General features: G+C 51.3%; 1 protein-coding gene across 1 annotated transcript in view; it reads left to right on the forward strand.

Annotated features, from left to right (window-relative positions):
* Nucleotides 1–21,913, forward strand: part of SCRIB (scribble planar cell polarity protein) — a 95,342-nt gene extending 73,429 nt beyond the window's left edge. Inside the window, exons 33-43 of the mRNA XM_062492721.1 lie at nt 186–299; nt 1,528–1,575; nt 1,930–2,095; nt 4,198–4,363; nt 5,750–5,839; nt 6,202–6,393; nt 11,564–11,703; nt 12,096–12,133; nt 13,089–13,163; nt 14,833–14,884; nt 19,741–21,913. Of these exons, the coding sequence (XP_062348705.1) occupies nt 186–299; nt 1,528–1,575; nt 1,930–2,095; nt 4,198–4,363; nt 5,750–5,839; nt 6,202–6,393; nt 11,564–11,703; nt 12,096–12,133; nt 13,089–13,163; nt 14,833–14,884; nt 19,741–19,901 (1,242 nt within the window). The 3' untranslated portion in view covers nt 19,902–21,913. The remainder of the gene's footprint in view (nt 1–185; nt 300–1,527; nt 1,576–1,929; nt 2,096–4,197; nt 4,364–5,749; nt 5,840–6,201; nt 6,394–11,563; nt 11,704–12,095; nt 12,134–13,088; nt 13,164–14,832; nt 14,885–19,740) is intronic.
* The last annotated feature ends 2,636 nt before the right edge of the window (nt 21,914–24,549 follow it).

Genomic DNA, 24,549 nt, shown 5'->3' on the forward strand with positions numbered 1-24,549 from the left:
CGTGTTCCTGCCCAAGGCTCAGGAGAAGCCTTCCCAAAGCTTACATATTCCTTACATGTTCCCTAACATATTCCTTTCCGTACCCCACTCGTCAGGCTCTGCGGGCCAAGAGTTGCGCTGGGTTTCCCCCACGTGGGTTTTTCCCCCCACCTGTGCTCACCTTTACCTCCTGTCTGTCCCTGTAGCACAAACCACGGCCACCGTCGCCACCCTCCCCTGACGAGGTCCCCATCAATGTCAAGCAGGCCTACAAGACGTTTGCAGCAGTGCCCCTGTCCCACCCTCTGCTCGGGACACAGGTAACATCAGCACAGCTGTGAGCAGCCCAGAGGTGACAAGGGAAGCAGGTGGTGATTGGTTCCCTCCAAGGAAGGCTCCTGTCAAGGAGGGACGTGTTAAGGTCCTGTGGAAGCTAGAGTGTGTTGATGATGCAGATGCTCACACTGCCAGAATCCTGTCTGTATCAGGTCCTGGAAGCTCACAGGATCTCACAGCATTGTTGTTTTCCCCAGACACTGGGATACTGATGTACAGCCATGCTGTTCTCATGCAAAGGAACTCTGAAATTCCAGACTCCAGGGCCAGGCTAAACCTGTGCTGAGACATTTTTTAATAGATTTTGATCTTCACTGGAACTCTCTTCCTTTTCCCCTCCATCTAGCTGACTCCTAGAACAGTCCAGGCTAAGTGAGGCTTTGGAGGTCATTGCCTCAGTCTGCCATGCAAAACAGGGCAGCCTTGGATGTTAGAATCCTAGAATCCTGGTAGTGGAAGGGACCCACAAGGATCATTGAGTCCAGCTCAGGACATGCCCAAGAATCCCACCATGGGCCTAAAAGCATTGTTCAAATGCCTCCAGAGTTGTAGGAGGTTGCTCAGGCAGATTTACTCGAGTTCTGAATTTTGAATTAGTTTTTGGAGTGTGTTTGGATAAAGCCAAAGGTCATCTCCTTCCTTTCTTTTTGTGGGTTCCTTTCAGTTTGTCTAATATAAAACTTTCTTCTTTTCCATAACTTGTTTGCAGTTCTCAGTTTACCTCTAGGAATTCCTGGTTCACAGACAGATTTTGTGGATCAGTTTCCTCCCCCTGTAGTTCTGTTCATTCAATATTCTGTTATGCATCCCAGTAAATACAGATTTCTTTCTTTCTCGTGACATCTCTCTTTCTCTAAAATAAATTTTGGATGGTTTTGTCTTTGATGTAAGCCAAGTGTGAGTGAGCTCCCACCAGATCCTGTGGACCCCCTCCAGCTCTAGCTCAGCCCCTGCTCCTGTTTTGTGCCTGTTTCCCATGTTTTTCAGTTTGTGCCCTTTCAGAAGCTGTCACACCTGGTTCTGTTTAACCATCACTTCAACATAAATCCTCACTCCTGACCATTGCTAAACCTTGTTAAATCTGTGTGAATTCTGGGACAGTTTCAGGAGCCTGTGTCAGCTCATCTGGCCCTGGGGACATGTGGCTGGAGGATGGCTGGGGAGTGGCTGGAAACTTTCTTTTAGACCATGCTTGTTTCTCTCTGTTCCTAGGAATTGTCTGGTCAGAGCAGCACAGAAAATAGCAAAATGGCCTTGGAGGTGGGTCTGGGGGCTGGAAGAAAGGTGGTAGTCACGGGGCCTGTGGATGGGGAGATGGAGTCACAGTGTGGGAGGGCTGGGGAGGAGGAGAAAAGTGTGCGGCAGCTGGCAGAGTAAGGCTTGGGGGGACATGGGGAGGGTGCCCATGGGCAGTGCTGTGGCTGGGTGGGCAGTGGGCAGTGCTGTGGCTGGGTGGGCAGTGGGCAGAGCTGTGGCTGGGTGGGCAGTGGGCAGTGCTGTGGCTGGGTGGGCAGTGGGCAGTGCTGTGGCTGGGTGGCCCCTGGGCAGCCTGGGGTTGCTGGGTGGGCAGTGCTGTGGCTGGGTGGCACGTAGGCAGCAGTGTGGCTCTTGCAGGTGGCTGCACACAGCCCTGGGGGACAGCACAGCCCTGAGCAAAGATCTTTCCGTGAGAGGCAGAAGTATTTTGAGATCGAGGTGAAGCAGCAGCACCTGGACAAGCCTCCCAAGCGTGTGTCCTTGGTGGGGGAAGACGACCTGAAGAAAATGAAAGAGGAGGAAGGTACATAGGAATATGTGCACAGAACTTTGTCCTGTAAAGTGATTCCTTTCCTGCAGACATGCAGCACTTCCAGAAGCCTGTGAGTGGTTATTGTAAGACCTGGGAATAATTTGAAATAAGTGAATGTTGAAGAATTCTGTGGATGCTCCACTGATACTTTCTGGGTTGGTGGAAGTGCTGTAGTTTCAGGGTGTCCTGTATCATGGAATTGCAGAATGGTTTGGGTTGGAAGGACTTCTAAGCCCACTCGGTCCCACACCCTGCCACAGGTAAGGACACTGCATTAGAGCAGGGGCTCCAAGCCCTGTCCAGCTTGGCCTGGAACACTTCCAGGAATGGGGCAGCCACAGCTTCTCTGGGCACCCCATGCCACCACCCTCTTTGGGTAGGATTCCTTCCCAGTATCCCACTTTACCCTGCCCTCTGGCATTCCCCCTTGTGCTTCACTCCAGGCCCATGTCCCAAGGTCTCTTGGAGTCCCTCTAGGTACTGAAAGGCTGCAGTAAGTTCTCCTTGCAGCCTTCTCTTCTCCAGGCTGAGCAATTCCAGCTCTCACAGCCTGTCTGCAGAGTAGAGGGCTTCAGCCCTCAGGAATATTTTAATATCCCTGCTCTGGACTCCCTCCAGCAGCTCTGTGCCTGCAGCTGGTAAACACCTGAGTGACGTTTTTACAGCCACTGCAGACAGTGAGTCTGTGCCAGCTGCCCAGGTGAGTGGCACCCTCTCACAGGACTGGCAGCAGAGCTCTCAGACCTCTCAGTGCTCAGTGTGCTGCTTTAGGAGGTAAATTGCTTGTCTCTTTTTTGATGTAATTTCCTCCTGCTTGAGAGTTGTTTTAGGAAGTGATAAGGAACAGTGTGGAGTGGAAAAAAGCGTTTTTACTGAGCTCTCCCACCACTCCTCTTCAAATCATACCTGGACCTGGCATTGTGCTGTCCCAGCTGTGGAACCTGGAATTTGCTCTAGTTACATTTCATGCCATTAATGGTTGCCCAATGTTCCAGCCTGTCTGGATCCTCCTCTAAGGCCTCATGCCCTCTGAGAGAGTCACCAGCACCTTCCAGTTTGGCATCATCAGCAAAGTGTTACTACTGCATTCAGTTACTGCAGCCAAAAATAATTATTAATAAAAATCTTGCCCAGAACTGGCCCCAGGCCTGAGCCCTGAGGATCACCGCTGGGGACTGGTAACCTGCAGGACACCTGCCCCAGAGAGCCACCTGCTCCTGTCCCTGACCCTCTTGTAATGTGTGTGTGTTCACAGCAGAATTGTCCCTAGGGCTGCAGCCATGTGTGCAGCCAGCACCAGCACCCCACGCCTTGGTTCCTCCAGAACCAAGTAGGAAGGTGCAGATTCCCAGGGCTGCTCCCTCTGGGAAAAGGGCAGAAGAAACTGTGCCAAATTTCTAGTTTGAGCATGGGAACACTGGGGAATCTGCTGGAAATCTGCTCATGGAGCATCAGGGACAGGGACAGAAGTTTGGTGGACAAAGAAGGCAGGACTGAGGAAACAATGCAGAGTTTGTTTCATCTGAAGCATTAGTGGAAGTGTGGAGGAACAGAGGTGTTCATGGATAGGGAATGGACTGAAACCAGCTGAGACATGCAGGGATGAGAAGCATAAGGACCTGCCCAGAGGTGCCATCCTGGGAGGTTCAGTGTAAAAACCTGCCCTGAGGTGCCATCCTGAAGGGTTCAATGTAAAAACCTGCCCAGAGGTGCCATCCTGGGAGGTTCAGTGTAAAAACCTGCCCTGAGGTGCCATCCTGAAGGGTTCAATGTAAAAACCTGCCCAGAGGTGCCATCCTGGGAGGTTCAGTGTAAAAACCTGCCCTGAGGTGCCATCCTGGGAGGTTCAATGTAAAAACCTGCCCAGAGGTGCCATCCTGGGAGGTTCAGTGTAAAAACCTGCCCTGAGGTGCCATCCTGAAGGGTTCAATGTAAAAACCTGCCCAGAGGTGCCATCCTGGGAGGTTCAGTGTAAAAACCTGCCCTGAGGTGCCATCCTGGGAGGTTCAATGTAAAAACCTGCCCAGAGTGCCATCCTGGGGGGGTTCAGTGAATGCTTTGTGGTGTAAGCTGGCTCCCGTCTCCCTTGGCAGCCCGCAAGCTGCAGCAGCAGCGAGCCCTTCTGCTGGAGGAGGAAGCTGAGGAGGATGAGGAGGTGAGGCAGGTTCCTGAGGCTGTGCAGTCCAGTGTCATCATCGAGGGTGTGGAATACAAGGTCGAGAGGCTGAATGGGAGGAGCATCCCGGCTCCAGCAGCTCGGTAAGACAGGACCACAGGCAACCCTGTACCACCCGCGTCCTAGAGGTGCCCCAGGAATTCTCAGGGAAAATTTCTTCAGTATAGAAAAGGACAAGTTTTCCAGCTGGTTCTTTTCAGGGAACAGTTCCTTCAGCTGTGCCCAAGGGTATGTAGAGAGGTTGATTTTTAGACACAGATGCTTCAAGGTAAGCTGAACGATAAAGTGACACTAAAACAGGTTTGGGGTTTTTTAGGCTTTTATTTCCCAGTTCTCTGGAACTCGTCCTCCAGGTTACCTTGATGGTTTTTTCCTAATTCTTGGGCATAGAACTGAGGAATGAGACCAGGGTTCTCAAAGGCTCCAGATAAACTAGGAGTGCACTAGAGTAAAGCTGAAGCTGTTTTTATCTGTCTTTGACGTCTTTGATACAAACATTCTCCTCTCCACAAACATTTTCAGTCACAGTGACAGAACACACCCTGGCATGTGGACTCTCATTCCTCTCTGTTGTTTCTGCCCAGTCTCAGCTGAGGAACTTCCCACATAATGATGCCCTGAGACTTTCCTTGCCCCTCCTGTGCTGAGGCAGCTCCAAGGAGGAAAGCAGTCATACACAGCTCCTTGGTTCTCTGGGAAGTCCCACTTACCCTTCCTGGTTTCATACTGAGACATGGGATGCTGAAGAACAGGAAGGCTGGATCCAGCAGATGACTTTCAGTTGCTTATTTTTTATGCTTGAATGCAGGGGAGGCAGTGGAAGAGACTAAAGTTGCATTTCTTGAAATAATCTTTCTCATGCTGGAAGAGAAACTGAAATTTAATTAATTTCAGTTAATTTAATTGATTAATTAATTTAATTTCATTAATTAATTAAAATAAACTTGAGCAGTAAAAATCAGGGCTGAGTGTCAGCCCCAGGTCTCCTAGCCAGGTTCCAGCCCTCAGAGCAGCTCCGTAGCCCATCTTGTGGAAAAACTTGTAATAATCAAATTAATCTGTTACTGAAGGTAGAAAATCAGGATCAGGTGACTAGTGTTCCAAGGTGAATCTTTCTTGGGCCCCTCTGTTTGGAATTTGTGCCACATCTAAGAAAGCCAAGTATGCGGTCCAAGTTCCCAGGACTGAAGGGTAAGATCTGTAGGAAAAGAAAGCCCAACAAAAAAATTTTTAGATAAACTGAGGAAAAACATGTGTATATGTTAGTGGCTGGCTGACCTCCAGCTGCAGGAAATGATCTCTGATATTCACGTGGACATTCAGAGATTCCCCACAGGAATGTTCACAGCAGTGGTCACAGAGGGCTGTGCCTTCACCCTGGAGCAGTTGTTGCTTTCTCTGCTGTCCCCCACTTTGCTGGGTGTGCAGTCTGTGGTGCTGCAGCTCACCGGGGTGTTTTTCTTTCCCAGGCCTTTGGAGCTCAGTGAGAACAGCAGCTCACAGAGGAATTCCCTGGAAGAGGGGATCAAGTCTGAGCAGAGAACCAACTCCATGTCGGGGTGAGTGGGTCAGCTGGGGCAGGGGCTGGATAGTTCCTCCTTTTTTAGCAGCCAGGCACTGCAGAGGAAGGATCTGGGGGAGGAAGGAAAACTGATCAGAGCCAACTTTATAGAATCCCAGGTTGGGTTGGAGGGACCTTGAAGACCATCTGATTTCAACCCCCTACCCTGTGGGGGTTGCTCCCAGGACAGTCCAAGCCCCATCGAGCCAGAAAATCCTTACAAGAAACTTTGCTGTGTTCTGTGTCCTCCCCATGCCACGGCAGCCCGTGGAGGTGGCACTGAGCACTGCTGAGAGCTGGCACTGCAGGCAGGTGAGCCATACTGGCCCCACTCCTCCTCTCTCTGGTTCTCCCGGGCAGGCTGAGCCCTTTGCTGGCGGAACCAGGCGCTCCCGTGCGCACGGCCAAGGCCGAGCGGCGGCACCAGGAGCGGCTGCGCATGCAGAGCCCGGAGCTGCTCAGCACCCAGGACAAGGACAAGGACAAGGAGCTGTCCCCAGCAGAACGCCGGGCTCTGGAGGCAGAAAAACGGGCCATGTGGAGGGCAGCACGGTGAGCCAGAGCCCCTCTGCTCCTATGGGCCAGAGCAGGGGAGCTGCTGCATGTCTAGGACTAGAGGGGGTAAAACCAGGGAATAAGGAGAGTAAAACCAGGGAATACGGGGAGATAAAACCAGGGAACGAGGGAAGTAAAACCAGGGAACGAGGGAAGTAAAACCAGGGAACGAGGGGAGTAAAACCAGGGAACAGGGGGATTAAAACCAGGGAATAAGGGGAATAAAACCAGGGAATATGTGGAATAAAACCAGGGAATAAGGGGAATAAAACCAGGGAATACAGGGAGTAAAACCAGGGAATAAAGGGAATAAAACCAGGGAAGAGGGGGAGTAAAACCAGAGAACGGAGGGAGTAAAACCAGGGAATATGTGGAATAAAACCAGGGAATATGGGGAATAAAACCAGGGAATATGGGGAATAAAACCAGGGAATAGGGGGAATAAAACCAGGGAATAGGGGGAGTAAAACCAGGGAATAGGGGGAGTAAAACCAGGGAAGGGGGGAGGTAAAACCAGGGAATGGGAGGTGGTAAAACCAGGGAATACAGGGAATAAAACCAGGGAATATGGGGAATAAAACCAAGGAATAAGGGGAATAAAACCAAGGAATAAAGGGAATAAAACCAGGGAATACGGGGAGTAAAACCAGGGAATACAGGGGGTAAAACCAGAGAACAGGGGGAGTAAAACCAGGGAATACAGTGAATAAAACCAGGGAAGAAGGGGAGCAAAACCAGAGAATAGGGAGAATATATCCAGGGAATAGGGGGACCCTTTCACAGAGCAGGGGAGCTCCTGTGTGTGTGGAGTCTAAAGGGAGTCAAGCCAGGGACAACAGGACCCTTTCAAAGCCAGATGTTGTGGGAGGTTGTGTAGGACCTGTTCAAGCTCTGCAAAGCACTGATGGTGTGGCTGAGCCTGTCAGCCCAGGGGAGGGGAGAGGGCTCCCAGGTTCCCCCAGTGCCTGCGCAGCCACAGACACAGCAGCTCACGATGAACACGAGCACAGCTGTGTGCTGGGGTGGGTGTGTTCCTTCCCTCAGCACAGCATTCCCACCTTATTCCTAACCCATGTGAAATGGTATTATACTGAAGCTGCAAAGTCACATGTCCAAAATGAAAAATGGAATTTCATATTTCCAGTGTTGCTGGGCTGGAAATCATGCTGCAGCCAGGACACTGGCAGGATCAGGCCATTCCCATTCTTACCCACATGAGCTGTTCCATCAGCTATGAGAGTGACTAAAAATTGTTCTGGAAGAAGGAGAACTTCCTAATTCAAAACTTAAAACTTGAAGCTAGTCCAGACATTTACTGTATCATAGAATTCCTTCCAAAAATTAGTCCTAGTGATAGTTTCTCTTCTCCTGATACTCCTGTAGGGAGACTTTCAAAGGACAGTCTGAACTGTCTCTTCTGGGGTTTGGATGAGGGTTTTAGATAAGACTGGAGGGATCACCATGAGCAATTCCAGTGTTTGTGTTTGACATGGATGATCATGGGGCTGTTGCTCCTGGGGAGGCTCCAAGAATGGAGAACTGCAAAGCAGATCCTCAGTGAGAGCTGGACTGTTGTTCTGGGGCTTTGAGCAAATTTTCTCTGAGCTGGTTTTCACAGAATTTCAGGATGGTTCGGGTGAGAGGGATCATCAGGGTCATCCAGTCCCACCCCCTGCCATGGACAGGGACACCTTCCACTGTCCCAGGCTGCTCCAAGCCCCATCCAGCCTGGCCTTGGACACATCCAGGGATGGGGCAGCCACAGCTGCTCTGGGCACCCTGTGCCACGGCCTGCCCACCCTCACAGGGAAGGATTTCTTCCCAAGATCCCCTCTAACCCTGTTCTCTACAGTGGGAAGCCATTCCCCTTGTGCCGTCACTCCAGGTCTTTGTCCTCCAGGACAAAGTCTCTCCCCAGGTGTCTTGGAGCCTCTTTAGGGACTGCCTTGCTCTGCCATATCCTTCTGTATGAGGTTGGAGAGACCACCAAGTTCCTTGTGCTGCAGGTGCTTGGAGAGGGCTGAAATCACATCTCTGTCTCAGGAAAAGCTGTCAGTGTGAAATAGTGCCAAAAGCAGCCATCAGTGTGGCACTGTGCAAGCGCCACAGTGCCAGACATCCTGCACAGACTCATTCTTGGTCCTGGGACCTCCTGTCAGGCCTCTCCTGGAAATCCACATCACTGTGCTTGGAGAGGGGTAGTGGCCAATCTGCCATGCCTTCCCAATGAAACCTGGAAGGGTTTCACTCCCTTGTGCCTCCACTTCCCAGGTACATTCCTCACATGATGGGGAAGGCTTTCTGACATCTGTCTGCTCTGATTCATGCCTAAGCATGAGTGTATCCAAGGAATGCCGGATTAGAAGCTGTGTTGAAGATGGGTGTCAGAAGGAGAGCAGGATGTTGTCCATGCAGACTTTCAGAAGCAGAGTCCATGCAGGGACACTGCTGCTATCCCAGATGTGCAGCTCCAGTCTCTGGACTCTGCTCTTCCAGGAACTTGGTGCTGCCAGCAGATAAATCTGGAAAGTCCTGGGAGGGGAGAGGATGCTTCTAGGTGATGTGATGATATGATTTACTCCTGTAGTGTTACTGTTTATCTCTCCATGGTCTTGGGCCAGCTGGGATTTGGCTGGAGTTGCTCAGGGCACAGTAAAAGTTTCACATGACACATTGGAGGGTTAGGGAGTGTGGAGCACCATGGGTTTGTCCACTATGGGCAGAAGAGAGATCTCTCATCCCAAACCTTCACTCTCTTTTAAGTGTGTTTTCTCCATGGAAAACAAGGCTAGCAAAATAAGAGCCTTCCTGAGGAGGGAACACCTGTCAAGGAGAAGCTGCCTGAGCTGTCAGATCCAGGCTTTCTGGGTTTCTGTTTGGGAGACCAGGGCTTCAGCTCCACTTTGCTTCCAGTGCCGAGGCCCAGCTTTTTGTGCAGCTCCTGGAGAAGAGCCTGGATCATGCTTTGGGCAGGAATCAGTCACTGCCATGTTCTCCCTTCTGTAGGACGTGGAGGGACTGCTCCCTCCTGCCACAGATCTCCCTGAAGGATCCAGTAGTCTCAGTGATTCTTTCCTAGCTCTGGAATGGGCACAGTGATGATCAGGTCCTGTCTCCAGAGGCCCCCATGCTGCAGGGGACATTCTGCACTGCCCCACACACAGGGCTCAGCCCCTCTAACCCATGTTCTCTCCAAGTGCCACTGAGCTTGTTTCTCCCTTTCTAATCTCCTGTCTTTGCTTCTTTCCAGTTCTCTGCTCTGTGCTGTCACTCCTGACCCCATCAGTTTGCACCTACTTGGGCTTTCCTTGTTCTCCCTGTGTCATCAGTGCTCTGCCAGGATGTGTGATGCCCTCCTTCCCCCAGCAGCCCTGTGCTCTGTGGAGACACAGAGACCCATGTTACACACTGTTCTGGGCATACACAGCCCAGAATGGAATCATTTGGGGTGGACCTTAGAGCCTGTCTGGTTCCAGCCCCTGCCACAGGCAGGGACACCTTCCACTATTGCAGGTTGGCTCCAAGCCCTGTCCACCCTGGCCTTGGACACCCCCAGGGCAGGGGCAGCCACAGCTCTTCTGGGCAGCCAGTGCCAGGGCCTGCCCATGCTCACGAGGAAGGGTTTTTTCTCAGTATTTCATCTAACCCTGCCCTCTGGCAGTAGGAAGCCATCCCCCTTGTCCTGGCACTCCAGGCCTGTGTCCCATGGGCAGAGGGAGGTTCAGAGGCTCTGGTGCACACTGAGGGGCAGGTGCCCTGACAGGCCCATGAGCATTTTGGTAGTTTTTCTCCCTCACACACACTGGTTTAGGGACACACTCGCCCTCATTTACACATGTCCCAGGACACAAACTGTGTGTCATGTGCTTGGCCGTTTTGTTCCCCTTTTCCCATGGTCCAGCCAAACATGGAACACATAATCAGTGTCCCCCATGTGCCCACAGCCTCAGCCTCACTCATACCCGTTAACCACCCCACAGCCTTCCCTGTGGGGCTGTAGTTGTTTCTGGTCCCCTCCCAGCATATGGGGAAGGCAGCCCTGGATGTGGAGGCTCTGATGTTCCTGGGCACCATCCCACATTGCCCCTAGGGGTTCCTGCTGCCTCAGCAGTGGCCAGGGTTGGGCAGGATCAGATCTGGGACCCAGCGTAGCCAAGGCTGCCCCCGTGTCAGACCTGTACTTCCCCTCTCCAGGGTATGTTCCTGTATCTGTTTCTTTCTTTTCCTGTTCTTGTCTGCAATGTTCATCACCATCATCTCTTCCTCCTCCTCCTTCTCCTCTTCCTTCTCCCGCTCCTCCTCCTCAGATCCTCAGCTCTTGAAGACAGTATTAAACAGTACGAGCAGGATCTGGCCAGGAAGCTGTACCAGTCCCGGCAGTGGGCTCCTGCTCCCGGGGCCAGGGCTAGCCCAGTGCAGAGTCACGCCTCAAGAATCCCTGGGTCAGGAGGCCAATCCAGGTGTGCATCGCCCCCTCCCCACAGCTGCATGCTCCTGTCTGTGTCCCTGTGCCCCAGCTGGGGCCTCCTGGGGCAGGAGGATGTGGGAGTGGTCCCAGAGAACAAGGGGGGATGCTGGGGCTGTCTGATGGGGAGAAAGGAACAGACATCTCTGAGGGCTGGACCCATTTTTTCAGAGCTATTTCACAGAATCCCAGAGTGGGGTTGGGAGGTACCTTAAAGATCATCTTGTTCACCTCCCCCTGCCATGCCAGGGACACCTTCCATTAGACCGGGCTGCTCAGGGTCCCATCCAGCCTGGCCTTTCATGATCTCCTGATGGCTGAGGAAGGTTAAGGTGCAACACACTGAGCACAGAGTAGAGTAAAGCCCCTGAGGACTGATCCTGCTCGTGTGATCCTTGCAGTTTTGTCCCCAGCTCGGGTCACTGTCCTGTTGTGTGGCACTCTGGGGCTGCCCGCAGCTTCTTAGTGTGTTAACCCGTAGCTTCAGGCTCTGTGTTTGACACACGTGATCAGATGTGTGTTTGGGGATGGCAGCCAGCCCCGCTGTCCTCCTGCCTGCATCGGGGACCCTCGGGGGCTTTGTTGCAGCCATCTGTGTTCAGCCCACGGGCTCTGGCACTGCCCTGCTGCACACAGATGGTTCCTGTCCCCACACAGGGCAGTCACTGATGGCTTCTTCTCCCCACCCCATTCCTGAGGCAGGATGAAATCACTGGAACAGGATGCTCTCAAAGCACAGATGGTTATTGCCAAGTCCAAGGAGGGGAAGAAGCGCAGCACACTGGAGCAGCTGGCAGAGTCCCCTTCACCCGCTCCGACGCCGTCTCCAACGCCGCTGGAAGGTACTGGGCAGCTGCTGCAGGGAACCAGGCAGTGCTCCTTGAGCTTCACCCGCTCACAGACACAGCTGTGGGACGAAATTCCCTCCTTCAGCCTGCTTGGAAGGGCCCTGGGGGCACGTGGCATCTCTCAGCACAGGGCGTGGGCCTCAGCTGTAGGACATGTGATAGCACCTGAGGTAGAGGTGAGGTTCCAGGGTACCAGGGTGGAGACACAACCAGCATCCTGATTTTGTGAAAAAGCAGTAAAGAGGTGTTTGCTGGGAGGGCAGAAGGCAGGGTCTGCCCCCAGTGTGGTGTCACCACAATGAAATGCTGCTGAGGAAGCAGCTGGTTCAGGGGGTGTCACACAAGCCACCCTGTCACTAACTGTGCTCTTCTGTCACCTCTTGCAGATTGCAGCCCCAGGAATGTCACTTCCCCAGGAAGGCTGGTATGATACTCTCCTGCTTGCTTTTTTCACCTTTCCTAAATCTTGGGATTCCCTGGTTACTCAGCTGTGCCTGGGAGCTGTGGGTCCCTACTTAGTCCTTGAGCCAGGCCTGGCTGCAGGGAATGGTGAGGGGGTCAGTGGATGGAACTTGGCCAAATTCCTGCCTAAAGGCACCTCCCTTTATTGCGGCTCCCATGTGACATCTGCTTTCTGTTTCCCTATTTTGTCATCCTTACCATGGATTTTCACCTCCTTGTTCAGAAAGATTTCTACCATGGTCAGAAACCTCTCCTGAGGTCCATAAAGCCTTTCACCATGCTCAGAGGGTCTTTCCCCAGGTTCAGAAAGGCTTTCCCAGGTCCAGAAAGCCTTTGCCTGAGTTCTGAAAGCCTTTCACTTCAGGGACTTTTGTCCTATATTTCCTCAACAGCCCAAAAGAGACCTCCAGCTGCAATCAGCATTTTCCTTTTCCTAAGCCTGAGTAAATGCCATGGGACATTGTTGCACAGAACTGTAAAAATTGGTGAGACAGAACAGGGAAAGCAGGTGGAGGAGCAGCTGCATAGAATGAGCCTTGTCCTGCCAGGTCACACCATAATGCAGCTCTGGACTGAAATTCTGACTCTGCTTCAGCTATCAGAAATCTTCCCACGAACTTCCCCCCAAAAATAGGTTTCCTACCTGACTCGGTGTGCATTAGCATTTCCCTGGAGCACGTGAAGTTTCCTCTGTGACTCAAAACCCCTGTCCTGTCACTAGAAGAGCTCCAAAGGCAGTGTCCCAGGGATGCCCCATGTTCCAGGCTCTATCCAGGCAACCCTGCCTCTCCCTGAGGATGTCCCCCTGCTGCTGCTGTGATCTCTGCTTAGATTGCTCAGCTTGCTGCTGCTTCTCCATCCATTTCTCTCCCCTCACTCTCTCTTTTCTGTTTCTTCCCTTCTGCTGTCCCTTCTAGTCAATGTCTGAAAAGAAGTTTGACTACCGGGAATTTGCTGCTATTCCTTCCTCCAAACCTGTTTACGAAATCCAGGTATAATCTGCATGCTGAGCCACCTTCAGATAGGTCAGGGCTTGGCTTGGTGGAAGAGCTGCGGCTGAGGGATTTGGGGAACCCTCTGCAGAGGCCTTGCCTGTGTAGGGGTAGTGACACCAGTCTTGCTGAAAACTGAGGGCTTATTATTCAGCCAAGTGGAATTAGGAAAAAGTTGGTCCAGATGGTTTTAAAATGAATGACAATAGCTTTGCAGATATAAAACATCTGCATCTTCACCAGAATGGCTCCTGAAATATTTTTAAGTGAAAGATGAGAACTAAAAGGGAAGAAAAAGTTAGAGAAATGATGGTTAGCAAATGCCAAATTGGGGCAGATGTGAACTTCCAGCTGGGATTTTTCTGGTGTCCTGTCTGAGGAGCAGCTGGGCTGCCTGTTCTCAAGCTGTAGTTCTGCTGTGGAATGAACACCTGGTTCTGAGAGTGAATGCCATGGTGAGGTGCTTCTCATTCCTAAAATGGCCTATTTTAAGCTGCTTTGTCATGGAATGCCAGCTCTGGAGGTGGTCCTGACCCCTGGCCCCTGCTCTGGGGGCCTCTGGAAGCAATCTTCTAGGGCTGGGAGCTGTGACTGCATGGCTCAGTCAGTCACTGATGCCATTTGTGCTAGCTGAATTGAGCAGATAACCCCATGTCTAAATGGCTTTAGGTGAGTTTTTTAGTTTTGTATACAGACCATGAAGCTGATACCCACGCATGGAGAGTCAGCAAGCACTGCCATATTGTGCTTCAACTCGCTTTGGGGACACACAGATCCCAGCCCAGGGTGTGTCATTCCAAAGACAGGCTGGCTGTGGCCAAGCTGCAGTTTGGGGATTCTCAGGCAGTTTGACTTTATTTGGTGTCTGTTCTTCACTGACACCTGTCCCTTGTGGTATTGCTCTGCTCCTGGAAGTCATTCATCATTTTCTTGGAGTGCCTTCCTTTGAGATGTGCCCTCTCCAGGTTCTGTTCCAGGTGAGTTGGGGGCTGGCTGCTGGAGCCCCATGGCAGCTCCAGACCACCCAAAATCCCCCCAGGGGAACTGGCACTGGGTCTTCAAACAGCTTCAAGCACCTTTGGAGAAGGTGCCTCCAAAGGAGGCTGCACCTCCAAATCCTCAGGTAGTGTCTGTGGGCCTCTCTCAGCAGTGCAGTAGTTCATAGAATCCTGGGATGGTTTGGGTTTCGAGGGACCTTGAAGCTCATCCAATTCCACCCCCTGCCACGGGCAGGGACACCTTCCACTGTCCCAGGCTGCTCCAAGCCCCATCCAGCCTGGCCTTGGACACTGCCAGGGATGGGTCAGACACAGCTGCTCTGGGCACCCTGTGCCAGGGCCTCACCACTCATAGGGAAGGATTTCTCTCTCATATCCAACATAAATCTCCCCTCTTCAGCTTGAAGCCTTTTCCTTCACTCTTCACACTTTCTGCCTTTTGTGTTACTGCCTCTCCTCCTCCACACAGGCCAGGCAGGGGATGCTTGACTCAGGCACGAGGGATTTGTGCTGAAGTCTCTCTGGCCATGTCCCCACTGTGGCAGTGCCTGTGAATTCTGTGCCTGTGAGGGCAACAGGTTCTCTGCAGGGAGGTGGAGGTGGGGAATTACTGGACACAGGTATTACAGGTGTTACAGGTGTCAATGATCACATCTGCTGTTCTCTTCCAGTCACCTGATGCAGCTGATGACCTCAGATACGTTGGTGACAGGCACAGCTCAGGTAAGCCAAGAGGAGTCCTGGCTGTACTACTGGCTCCTGCTGTGGTTCTAGAGGGTTCCCCTTGGCTTCTAGAATCACCCTGAGAACTTCACCTTCTGTTGCTTGAAGCAATGTCATGTTTTGTCTGTTCTAGAATGAAAACTCCACGCTCACCATGTTCATTTTGGGTAGGATACTTGCATTGTGCTTCAATGATGACTAATTTTTCCAGTGTGGTGTGTTACAAGCATGACTGGTTTTCTCCAGTTTTGTGTCCTGGAGTAGAGTGGTAGTAGGATGTGGCAGGGAAGTTTTGACCTCTGTCACCTGCTGCAGGTGCATGATGTCCATCATTCAGGGGCTGTCTTGTGCCCATTTTGGAACAGGGAATCATGCAGTGAATCTGTCCTTGCAGCCTTGGAGCAGTTGGTGCTCCAGCACCTGTTTGGCTCCAAGTTACACTCATGGTTCTGTGGGCATGGCCATCTCAATCAGCAGGAATTAAAGGTCTGCAGCTGGATCTCCAGGCTGTCCAGCTGGGGTGTGACTGCCTGTCCCCAGCTGTGACAGACATGTGAGACTCACTCAGTTGGTTCCAGTGGTTGTAGCAGCATCATGGAGCTGGGCAGAGCCTGCTCTGTAGGAGCACTCCTGTTGCCTCTAATGATGCTGGTTTGCTTCTACCCATTTTGCATGTTTCACCCCTATATTTGGAAAAAAAAACCAGTTCCTTTTATCTTGACAAATTCCTCTGAATACAGGTTGCATCCTAGACAGCTGACCCATGGCTGAGCTGTTTCCAGAAGGAGATTTTGTTGAAGGACTCAACAAAAACTTCCTTTCCTGAGAACTGTATCTGTTCTTCATCCCTCAGAGTCATCCTCTAAGCTCTGGGTTATTCTCTTGAGGCTGTTTGTTCAGTCATTGCAGGGAACTGAGAGGTCAGGAAAGGTCTGGGAAATACCAGCTGCTGCTTAGGGCATTCAGACCTCACTGTTACCTGTCAGTGCTCTGTTGGGTCCTCAAATGGGATGAAAGCCAGAAAGAAAAGAGTGTGGTGCTCATTGAGAGACCCAGCCCTTGGTCCTGAAGTAATGTTTAAATCACCTGTGATGTGTGTGGGGCCCCAAAAAAGAAGCAGGTTTTCCCACATCATCTGGAGAGGATGGCAGGTGAGGATGGGACCAAGCTCTCCTGACTTTTTTAGAACCCCCATCCCATCTCCCTCTCTCAGGCAGTGCAGCATTCCAGCCAACATATTCAGAATTGTCCTGGATCATGGAATTATGGCTTTTTGACTCACAGCAATAACTAAACTTCGTGCCAGCAAGCCATTATATCAGGAACTCTGAGAAAATCCAACTGCAGGAAAGTGCTGGCATCTCACCCTTGTCCTCTTGTTCCTCTTGTCCGTGCAGAAACAGTTCCTTCCATTCTCTGGTCTCACTTCATGGTCATCATCTCTTACATGTATTTAAAAGCCTTTATTCTAAGGTTTCCATTAAGCTGTGGAGTTACTGAACTGCAGAGCAGCATTTTTAGGATGGAACCAAGCAGTGTGCTCGTGTTACGGCGTAACTTTTCCAGTTCACCTGGAGACTTTCTCTTCCTAATCCTGTAACCCTCAGGTTCCAGAAATTCCCCTGATGACTGTGTGTTGCTCCCATTACTGGAAACCTGCTTATGGGATGTGTCAAGCTGCTTTTATCCCTGTGGTCTTTGCCCATCTGGTGTTTGCAGCAGCTTCCGCAGGAATGGACCCTCCTCATCCTGCACCTGGCCTAATTGCTGCTGGGTAATGAACTTTGCAGATTGCACTCAAAGGAACCAAACGTGGTCTCTTCCCCCTTGTGGCTTTAATTTATCCCTGTACAGCCTTTTTAGCCACATCAGTGCTCCAAAGACTTGCATCCATCCTTTTCTTCTCCAGACTTGCATTTCACACGTTCTTGCCCACCAAAATGACAACATTTCACAAAACTGGAATCTCTGGATTCATACCATGGCAATACCTGTGCTTTCCTCCAGTATTTTCTGATTTCTCTCAGGATGGGATACATGTAAATGAGGCCTGTACTGGTTCAGGATACACCAGGATCCTTTTTAGCTGGAAGTTGGTTCTTAGGGTAAGACCATAAGAAACAGGGAAAATGAGCTTGCATAGAGTAATATTCTCCATTTTCTGGGCTCACCTATTGCATAGGCATGCCTTGAACCAGGTGTTGTGTCTGCATCAGCAGTGGAATGAGCATCTGTAAAACTGTCCAGATTTTTTTAATCTTCCATGGAGTGTTGTGATATCAAGTTCCACAATGAGGCATTTTATTTACTGTATTTTTTCCTTGATAACTCCCTTGTGTCTTCTGGAATGTGATGAGTGACTGTGTCTCACTTGCTCTGCCTGTGCCAGTCACATCAGCCAGTGGAGCAGCAGTTCCCTTCTTTCCAGGCTGGCAAATCCTGATTCCTCTTTGTGGAAATAATTCCCACTCTCATCTTGACCTTTCCTATTTTATCAGTGTCTAAGGTAGAGGAGGGGACCAGGACTACCTGCAGTTTGTGCAGGAGGAGAGGACATTGTGAATTGTGTTCTTCCATCTTTTCCCATACCTAAACCTCTAAGTGAAATGGCATTGCTGGGGAGTTGTCAGTATCAGAAATCTCTGCCAGTTCCTACAGAACCAGTCAAGAATGCTGTGTTTCTTTTATGCAGTCAAGATTCTATTCCTTTTATTGAGCTTAAACATTATCCAGTAGTGTAAAAATGAACTTACTGAGTCAGCACAAGGTTCTGGCTGATCTGGGCTGTCATGGGAGCCACTGGGAGTACCAGAAAAGGACACAAAAGAAGAAATGCACAAAGTAGTTCCTTCCAGAATTGCTCCAGGCTGCAGCGATCAGTGGGTTTGCACTTTCTAAGACAGAGGCATTGATTTTAGAGTTCTTTCTTTAATCTGTTCATGTCTGCAGAAAATTGCCCCTTCCATGTCATTTTACCCCTCATCTGTATGAATCATGATGCACTTTGTTATAACTGAGCTTCATTTGACTCCCTGATACATCCTGGTGGCATCAGTAGTCTCTCCTGATGCAGCCTTCATCACTCCTCCTCCTCCTCCTCAGCTGTAGGATCCTGAGCCAGGTACAAGTCCTGGCTGCTGGGTCCTGTGGCAGCACCTTCCTGCGCTTTTCCTCTGGTGGAACCACTTATTTGCCCACCAAACTTGTTTTCAGTAGAGCTTTTCCCAGGGTACAATCCAAATGTTTTTAAAGTTTAGTGTGCTGTGTGGGAATCACTAAACCTGCATGTTTGGGGGCTCCTTTGGCCTAAGAGGGTCTAAAAGGACTGACTTCTCTCTGAGCCATGGGATTTCCTCCCTCACCCACCCAGGCTGGAATTTTGTCTCCATGTGCCCACATGTTGCTTTTATACCTGTGTGCCTTGTCAGAGGATCACTCACCTGCTTCCAAACCCCAGCGTTCTTTGAAGGGCTGGCACAGGCTGGGAGGGCTGGGAGTGTTCAGCCTACAGAAGAGAATGCTCTGGGGAGCCTAAAGAGAGCTGGAGAGGGATTTTTGGCATGGGCCTGGAGTGACAGGACAGGGGGAATGGCTTCCCACTGCCAGAGACCTGTGTGTGGAACAGAGAGTGGGACACGGGGCACAGCTCAGCAGACTGAGCCTTTCAGCTGACAGATCTTCATGGATCTCTCTGTTTGAGGTTCTCTGCTACATCCAAAGGCTTTAGAGAGATTTCCCATGAACCCATTTGCACTTGAAGCTCATGGACTGCCTGTGCCCTCCTGGGTTGTCTTTCCAACAGATACTGGGGTGGTTGAATTTGCCCCGAGGACCAAGGCTTGTGAATGTGAGGCTGTTCCCATCTGTCTATGGAGATCTCATCCCCTCAGTCTTCCTGGTCAGGAATGTCACCTGTCCCTGCAGTCCTGACCTGTGAGCTCTGGTCAGCTCCTCAGGCCTCTCAGGTGCGGCTCCCTGCATCCAGCTGGGCACTGACACAGAGGGTGACTCTCAGTTCATTGCCCCTTTCCTTCCCTAAGGGTCTGGATCCTCCCATTCCAGCACTTGAGGCACAGGAGCTGTTCCACTGTGTCTCTGTGGTGCCCGTAACTTTAAAGCCCTCCTGACCAGCTGGGCCAGTCTGTGACCAAAGATGTTCCACCCCTCCCTGACAGAGGGACCCCTCAGCTCCCTACAGGGTGGATCCATGGTCTGGAGAGCAGAAGCATTTCAGGACACTTGGTTTTTCATATAGCTTGGCACTTCCAGTCATGTTCAGTGAATGATGGGTGTTACAGGCAGGTCTCTTCACACATGGCACTTCCATCCTAGGACCCACAGTGGTTACCACATGAGCTACAGGTCACCAGGAAGTTCTGGGCATGGAGTTATTGTGAGTGACTGAGCCCAGTGCTGTCCCAAATCTAGAGCCTGGGAATGCCCTGGAATACTCCCCAAAAGTGTTCAAGGCTGGGTTGGACAGGGCTTGGAGCAACCTGATCTAGTGGAAGGTGTCCCTGCCTGTGGCAGGGGTGGAATGAGATGAGCTTTTAAGTGTTTCTACACAAACCATTCTGACATCCTATGATAGCCTTAACATCTGCATTAACTGTGCCAGCTGTGTGCTGCCAGAATCACAGAGTGGTTGGGCTAGGAAGGGACTTCCCAGATCACACAGTCTCACCCCCTGCCCTGAGCCGGGACACCTTCCATTAGACCGGGTTGCTGCAAGCCACAGCTCTGGGCAGCCTGTGCTAGGGCCTCACCACCTTCACAGGGGAGGATTTCTTCTCAGTACCTTACCCAACTTAACCCAGCGCTTTTTCTGCAGATGTAAACATTTCTTGTCATTGCAGTTCCCCGGGAGCAGGATGGGCAGCCAGAGGAAGAGGACACACTGGGAACACGGGATCCATCAGCACCAGCTCCCTCAGCCCTGGAGGACATGGCCCTGTACAGCAGCAAGCGGAAGCTCCGGCACAGCCGGCGCAGTCTGGAGACCGCTGTCCCCACATAGGTGACCCGGCACACCTGGGCAATGAACTGGCCTGGCACAGCCCTTCCGAGCTTCCTGTGCTCCAGGGACAGCACCAGGCTGCCCCTCTGCCTACAGACTCTGGATGGGACCTGAGCCTCCCGTGAGCTCTGTGGCCAACTGACTCCTCTGAGGCTGCCTCGTTTCTCACCTAACAGTGCACTGGGGCACATCCCAAAACTGGGACAACACTGGACTGACTGCTGGCAGATGGAGAGGAAGGGTGGCCAGAACAGTGGGCAGCTTGTTAGCCTGTAAATATTGTGTGTGGGGAACGGTAGGACAGGGAGAATGTAGGAGTGTGAGAGTGTGTTGGGCTCCAGCTGTTACTGCCTCAGCTTGGGTTTTGTAGTGGTTAAAAGGAGCTTCTCCTCTGGTGGGAATCAGGAGGAAGGCCCAGCCTGCCTTTACTCCTGTTTCATTTCCAGTCTTTTGCCAAAAAGCATCTCCTCCCACCTCCTGCACTGTGTCACCTCACTTCCCTTTGGGAGTGTTTGGGAATGGGAAGCTTGGAGGCAAAAATAAGGAGAAAAAAAAAAGAAAGAAAACCCATCAGAATTCCAGCAAAGTGCCTCCCTCTGCCACTGGCACGCTGTGCTCCAGGAAAACAGAGGCAGCTCTGCCACCTGCCTCTGTCCTGGTGGGACACTGCTCCTGCCAGGGCTTCGCACTGTCTTGGGGACAGGTCCCTCCCTGGATGGTCACGTCCCCCTTTGTCACACACAGTGTGAGCCACTCCACGAGCACACAGGTGGAGGAGTCTGTGTCCTGTAGCACTGGGGCAGGAATGGGACAGAGCCCACAGCCATAGCAGGGGTGTAGGGGGTGTGTGACAGCAGTGGGGAGCAGGACACTTGGGGTAGGACATGGTGGCAGACGTGGGAGGTGTGACAGCAGGTACCTTAGTGGGTAGGGTTCAGGAACTGGGGGTGGGTAGAATGTGGCGTTGCTGGGGTCAGATTGGGAGTTACAGGATTTTACACATGGGAGATACTGGTGGGGAGTCCACAGTGTCCATGCTGGCTGAGGGTGGAGTGGGATGTCACAGGGTGCCTGCTGTGGGCTGGCAGGGAGCACCAGGAGCACCACAGAGCAGAATGGGGCTGGCCTGTGCCTTGCAATAACTACATAGTTCCACTTTGCCAGCTCATTGGTTTCAGGCCCCTTTCCATGGAGGACATGGAAAATGCATGTTTGCCCATGCAAGAGGGAAAAAGGAAAATGAGAAGTGAGTGGGGGTGTGAGTCCTGGTTTCCACATGTGGAACAAGGGCTGTCAGCAGGTTCTATATCATGTGAGCTCTACAGATGTGGAGGTCACAGCTGCTGCTCCCAACTCTGCCATCAACCTCTGCTGCCGCTAGTGAGGGGAAGCAACCCTTTTTTTTTTTTTTTCACTGCCTCTAACCGTGAGGAAGGTCTGAGCCCGGCACAATCCCATTCCCTGTCCATTGGTGCTCTCTGACTCTCCAGTAAGAACAGGGTTGGACCTTGAGCCTCACAGTGGCTGGGCAGTGACAGGCACTTCTGCTTGTATATTTGCTGAAGGAAAGAGCTGGATGCAGTTTTTTTGGGTGCAGCTTTTTAGTTGAGCCTCTCCTTTCATGCCAAAATCCAGCAGATCATTTTAACTGACTCTGTATGTTTTGATTTTACAGACTTGTGAAGGGAGAACTCTGATAATCTCACACTGCAGCTGCAGCTGCTTCCATCATCAGCAAATTGAGCTTTTCCTTTTTAAATCTAATTTTAGCATTTGCTTTTTAACAACAGCAGTTTTGGAAACAATCCTGGCTGGGTTTTGGTGACTAACTTGTGATTCTTCTCTCCCTTCCCTGTGCGATACCTGGTGCCAGGCTCTGGATTCTCTCCTGTTCTCTCCCAAGAGACTCCAAGGGAAAATTAGCGCATCAAGACTGTAACTAGTGAAATTTGTACAACCAAAGAAATCTATTTTGTGGTTCAAGGATAATAAAGTTTACTTTACATTTTAGAGCCTTTAGTCACAGTGGTTTGCCCTGTGTGAAGTCTGCAATTCCAGTATCAACACTTGGGTGATGGTTACTCACCACATAATCCAGCAAAGGTGCTCCTAAGTGTTCCTGCTTTTGGGAGCAGAGATTAATGCACACCCAAATTGCTACCAGCTGTGACAATATCAATATTCAGGGATGGGGGGAAAAAAAAGCAATATGAAACACAGTGATACCAGAAAGATCTTCAGTCTCTTGGCTTTCCTTTCTTGGCTATGTTTAAAAAAAAAAAAAAAAACCCAACACTATTTTGTTTACATTATTAAAGTTTTTTTAAAAGCTTGACTGGTAAAAACCAATCCCATTTCCTGTAGCTCAGTCAGGTTTTTCCTGGTTCAGTGGATGGGCACCATACTGTGCCACCTCAGGGAAGGAGGAGCAGTCTCAAGAGCATGGATTTCCTTTTCCTAGAGCCAGGGTAGTGCCAGACCTCAGCCTCATTCTTCCACCTGTGTGACAGGTATGTATGGAAAGGGGGCTTGGCCATGCCTGAGGTACCTCAGGAACAGCCTTGTTCTTGGTCAACATGAGGATTCAGGAGTCTGAACTGTAAGCTTCACACAGGCTCTGTGCACCATCCTTTGCTGTATTTAATGTATCTGTTCTCTCTCCACTTAGTTTGCAAGGCCAGGTTTACTACCAGGTTTCTCTCTTAGGGTGTATAATTTGCCCACCACAACTAAGTAATAGGAAATTGTAATGGGAAATAGTTAGCCCTTCAGACAAAAGTACACAGAAATATCAATTGAAATTTTTTATTTAGGGATATTTATTTAGGGATTATTCATGTAGGGTTGGAACTAGATGGTCTTTTAAGACCCCTTCCAACCCAACTCATGCTATGATTCTGTGATTTATATATATACAGGAACAGAAATAACCCAGTTCATTATACAGAGAGAATGCAAAGGTCTCCAAGGCTGCACAGGCAAAGACCAGAGCACAGCTGGCTGGGTTGGAAGGTTTGCAAGAAGCACTCCTGCAGCTGACTGCCTTGTGCAGCATCAGCGAGTCGCAGATGGGCTCTGGGGGATGGAGGAGTAGGAAATGTCGTATCTGGACACAACTCCAGGTGTGAACCCACACAGCCTACCTCTCTGATCCTGCTAAATGCAACTCTTCTTGGTTTCAGGAGTCAATCCTGTCTGGTATGGGTAGGTAAGGTGAGGGATGGCATTGTTGTGCCTTCCCTGCATTTCCCTCCACATATAAATAACAGCAGGCCTGGAATAACTGTAGGATTCTCTTCAAGGACTGTCTGCCGACAGAGGGGAGGGGCTGTCATGGAAGCTGCAAACCAGAACAGATTTACCTGTTTCTTAGCTCTGAGAAACCTGGCCCTTGGAACACCTTGGAGGCTGGAGAATGTTGAATTCCAGTTTTGCCCACTGCCCTCTAGCTGCTTCTGGAGACAAACAGCTGGAGGAGATGAACCTGTAACTCAGGCTGTAACTCAGTGCCACTTTTGTTTGATGCAGTTTTTGTTGATTCTGTGCTGACAGTCACCGTTAGTGACGCACATGAAGCACCAAAAGACCCCCAAAGCCGGAGCACTGCAGGATCTGCCGTGCCACAGCTACCACTGCCACCACCACCGAAGTCTGCTTTGCCCATCTTTGGGCCTTGAGCAAATGGCTTCGGGTCCTCTGTTCTGGTGCACCACAACTCCATGTGTATTAACAGTGTTGGTGGATCAGCTAGGAAGAGGGGCAGCTCCCTGGAAGGCAGAGGACGGACCCGACGGGGCCAGAGGGCTGGGCGGGCACCGGGCGCGTGTGGCTGAACGACGACTGCGTGTCCGACACCTGGCCGGGGCCCTGGCTATGCAGGGACGGGCGGGGCCGGGAGCGGGACCCAGAGCGGCCGGGCCGGCCCGGGCCGGGCCGGAAGCAGCGGGGGCGCGATCCTGTCACGTGACTCTGTCACGTGACGCTGCGCCCTGCCTCTCCTCGGTGACGTCACAGTGAGGCGCGCGCGGAGCCCGGTGGGGGAGGGCGGATCCCGGGCGGAGATCCTGGGGAGGGGAGAGTGAAACGTTCTCTGTCTGCAGAAACCGTTTACCTGCAGTTGTGGTGAATTATTTAATGACTTTAAACCAACATTCTAAGTCGGGACCCGCTGTGCAGCGAGGCTGTTTCTCTTCAGGGAGGACAGAGGAGGCGCCCAGTGCAAAATCTGGTTTGCCTTCTGTTCACGCTGCTGCACAGTTTGTACGAATCACGGAATTACAGAGTAAACTGAGTTGGAAGGGGCCACAGGGATCATCGAGTCCAGCTCCTGACACTGCGCGGGACCGTCCCCAGGACTCCTACCATGTGCCAAAGTGTATTGGCCAAACACCTCCTGAGCTCTGACGGGCTTGGTGCTGTGAGCACTGCTCTGGGGAGCCCGTTCCAGTGCCCAGCCAACCTCTGGGTTAAGAACTTTTTTCTAATTCCCAACCTAACCCTCCCCTGACACAACTTCAGGCCATTCCCTTGAATCCTGTCAGTGGTGACCACAGAGAAGAGAACAGTGTCTGCACCTTGTCCCCTCATAAGGACGTTTCAGACTGTGACAAGTCTGGACTAGAAATTAAAATGTGTCTCCCGTGATTGT

This window comes from Cinclus cinclus, chromosome 1 (assembly GCF_963662255.1).
Source record: "Cinclus cinclus chromosome 1, bCinCin1.1, whole genome shotgun sequence".
NCBI lineage: Eukaryota > Metazoa > Chordata > Aves > Passeriformes > Cinclidae > Cinclus > Cinclus cinclus.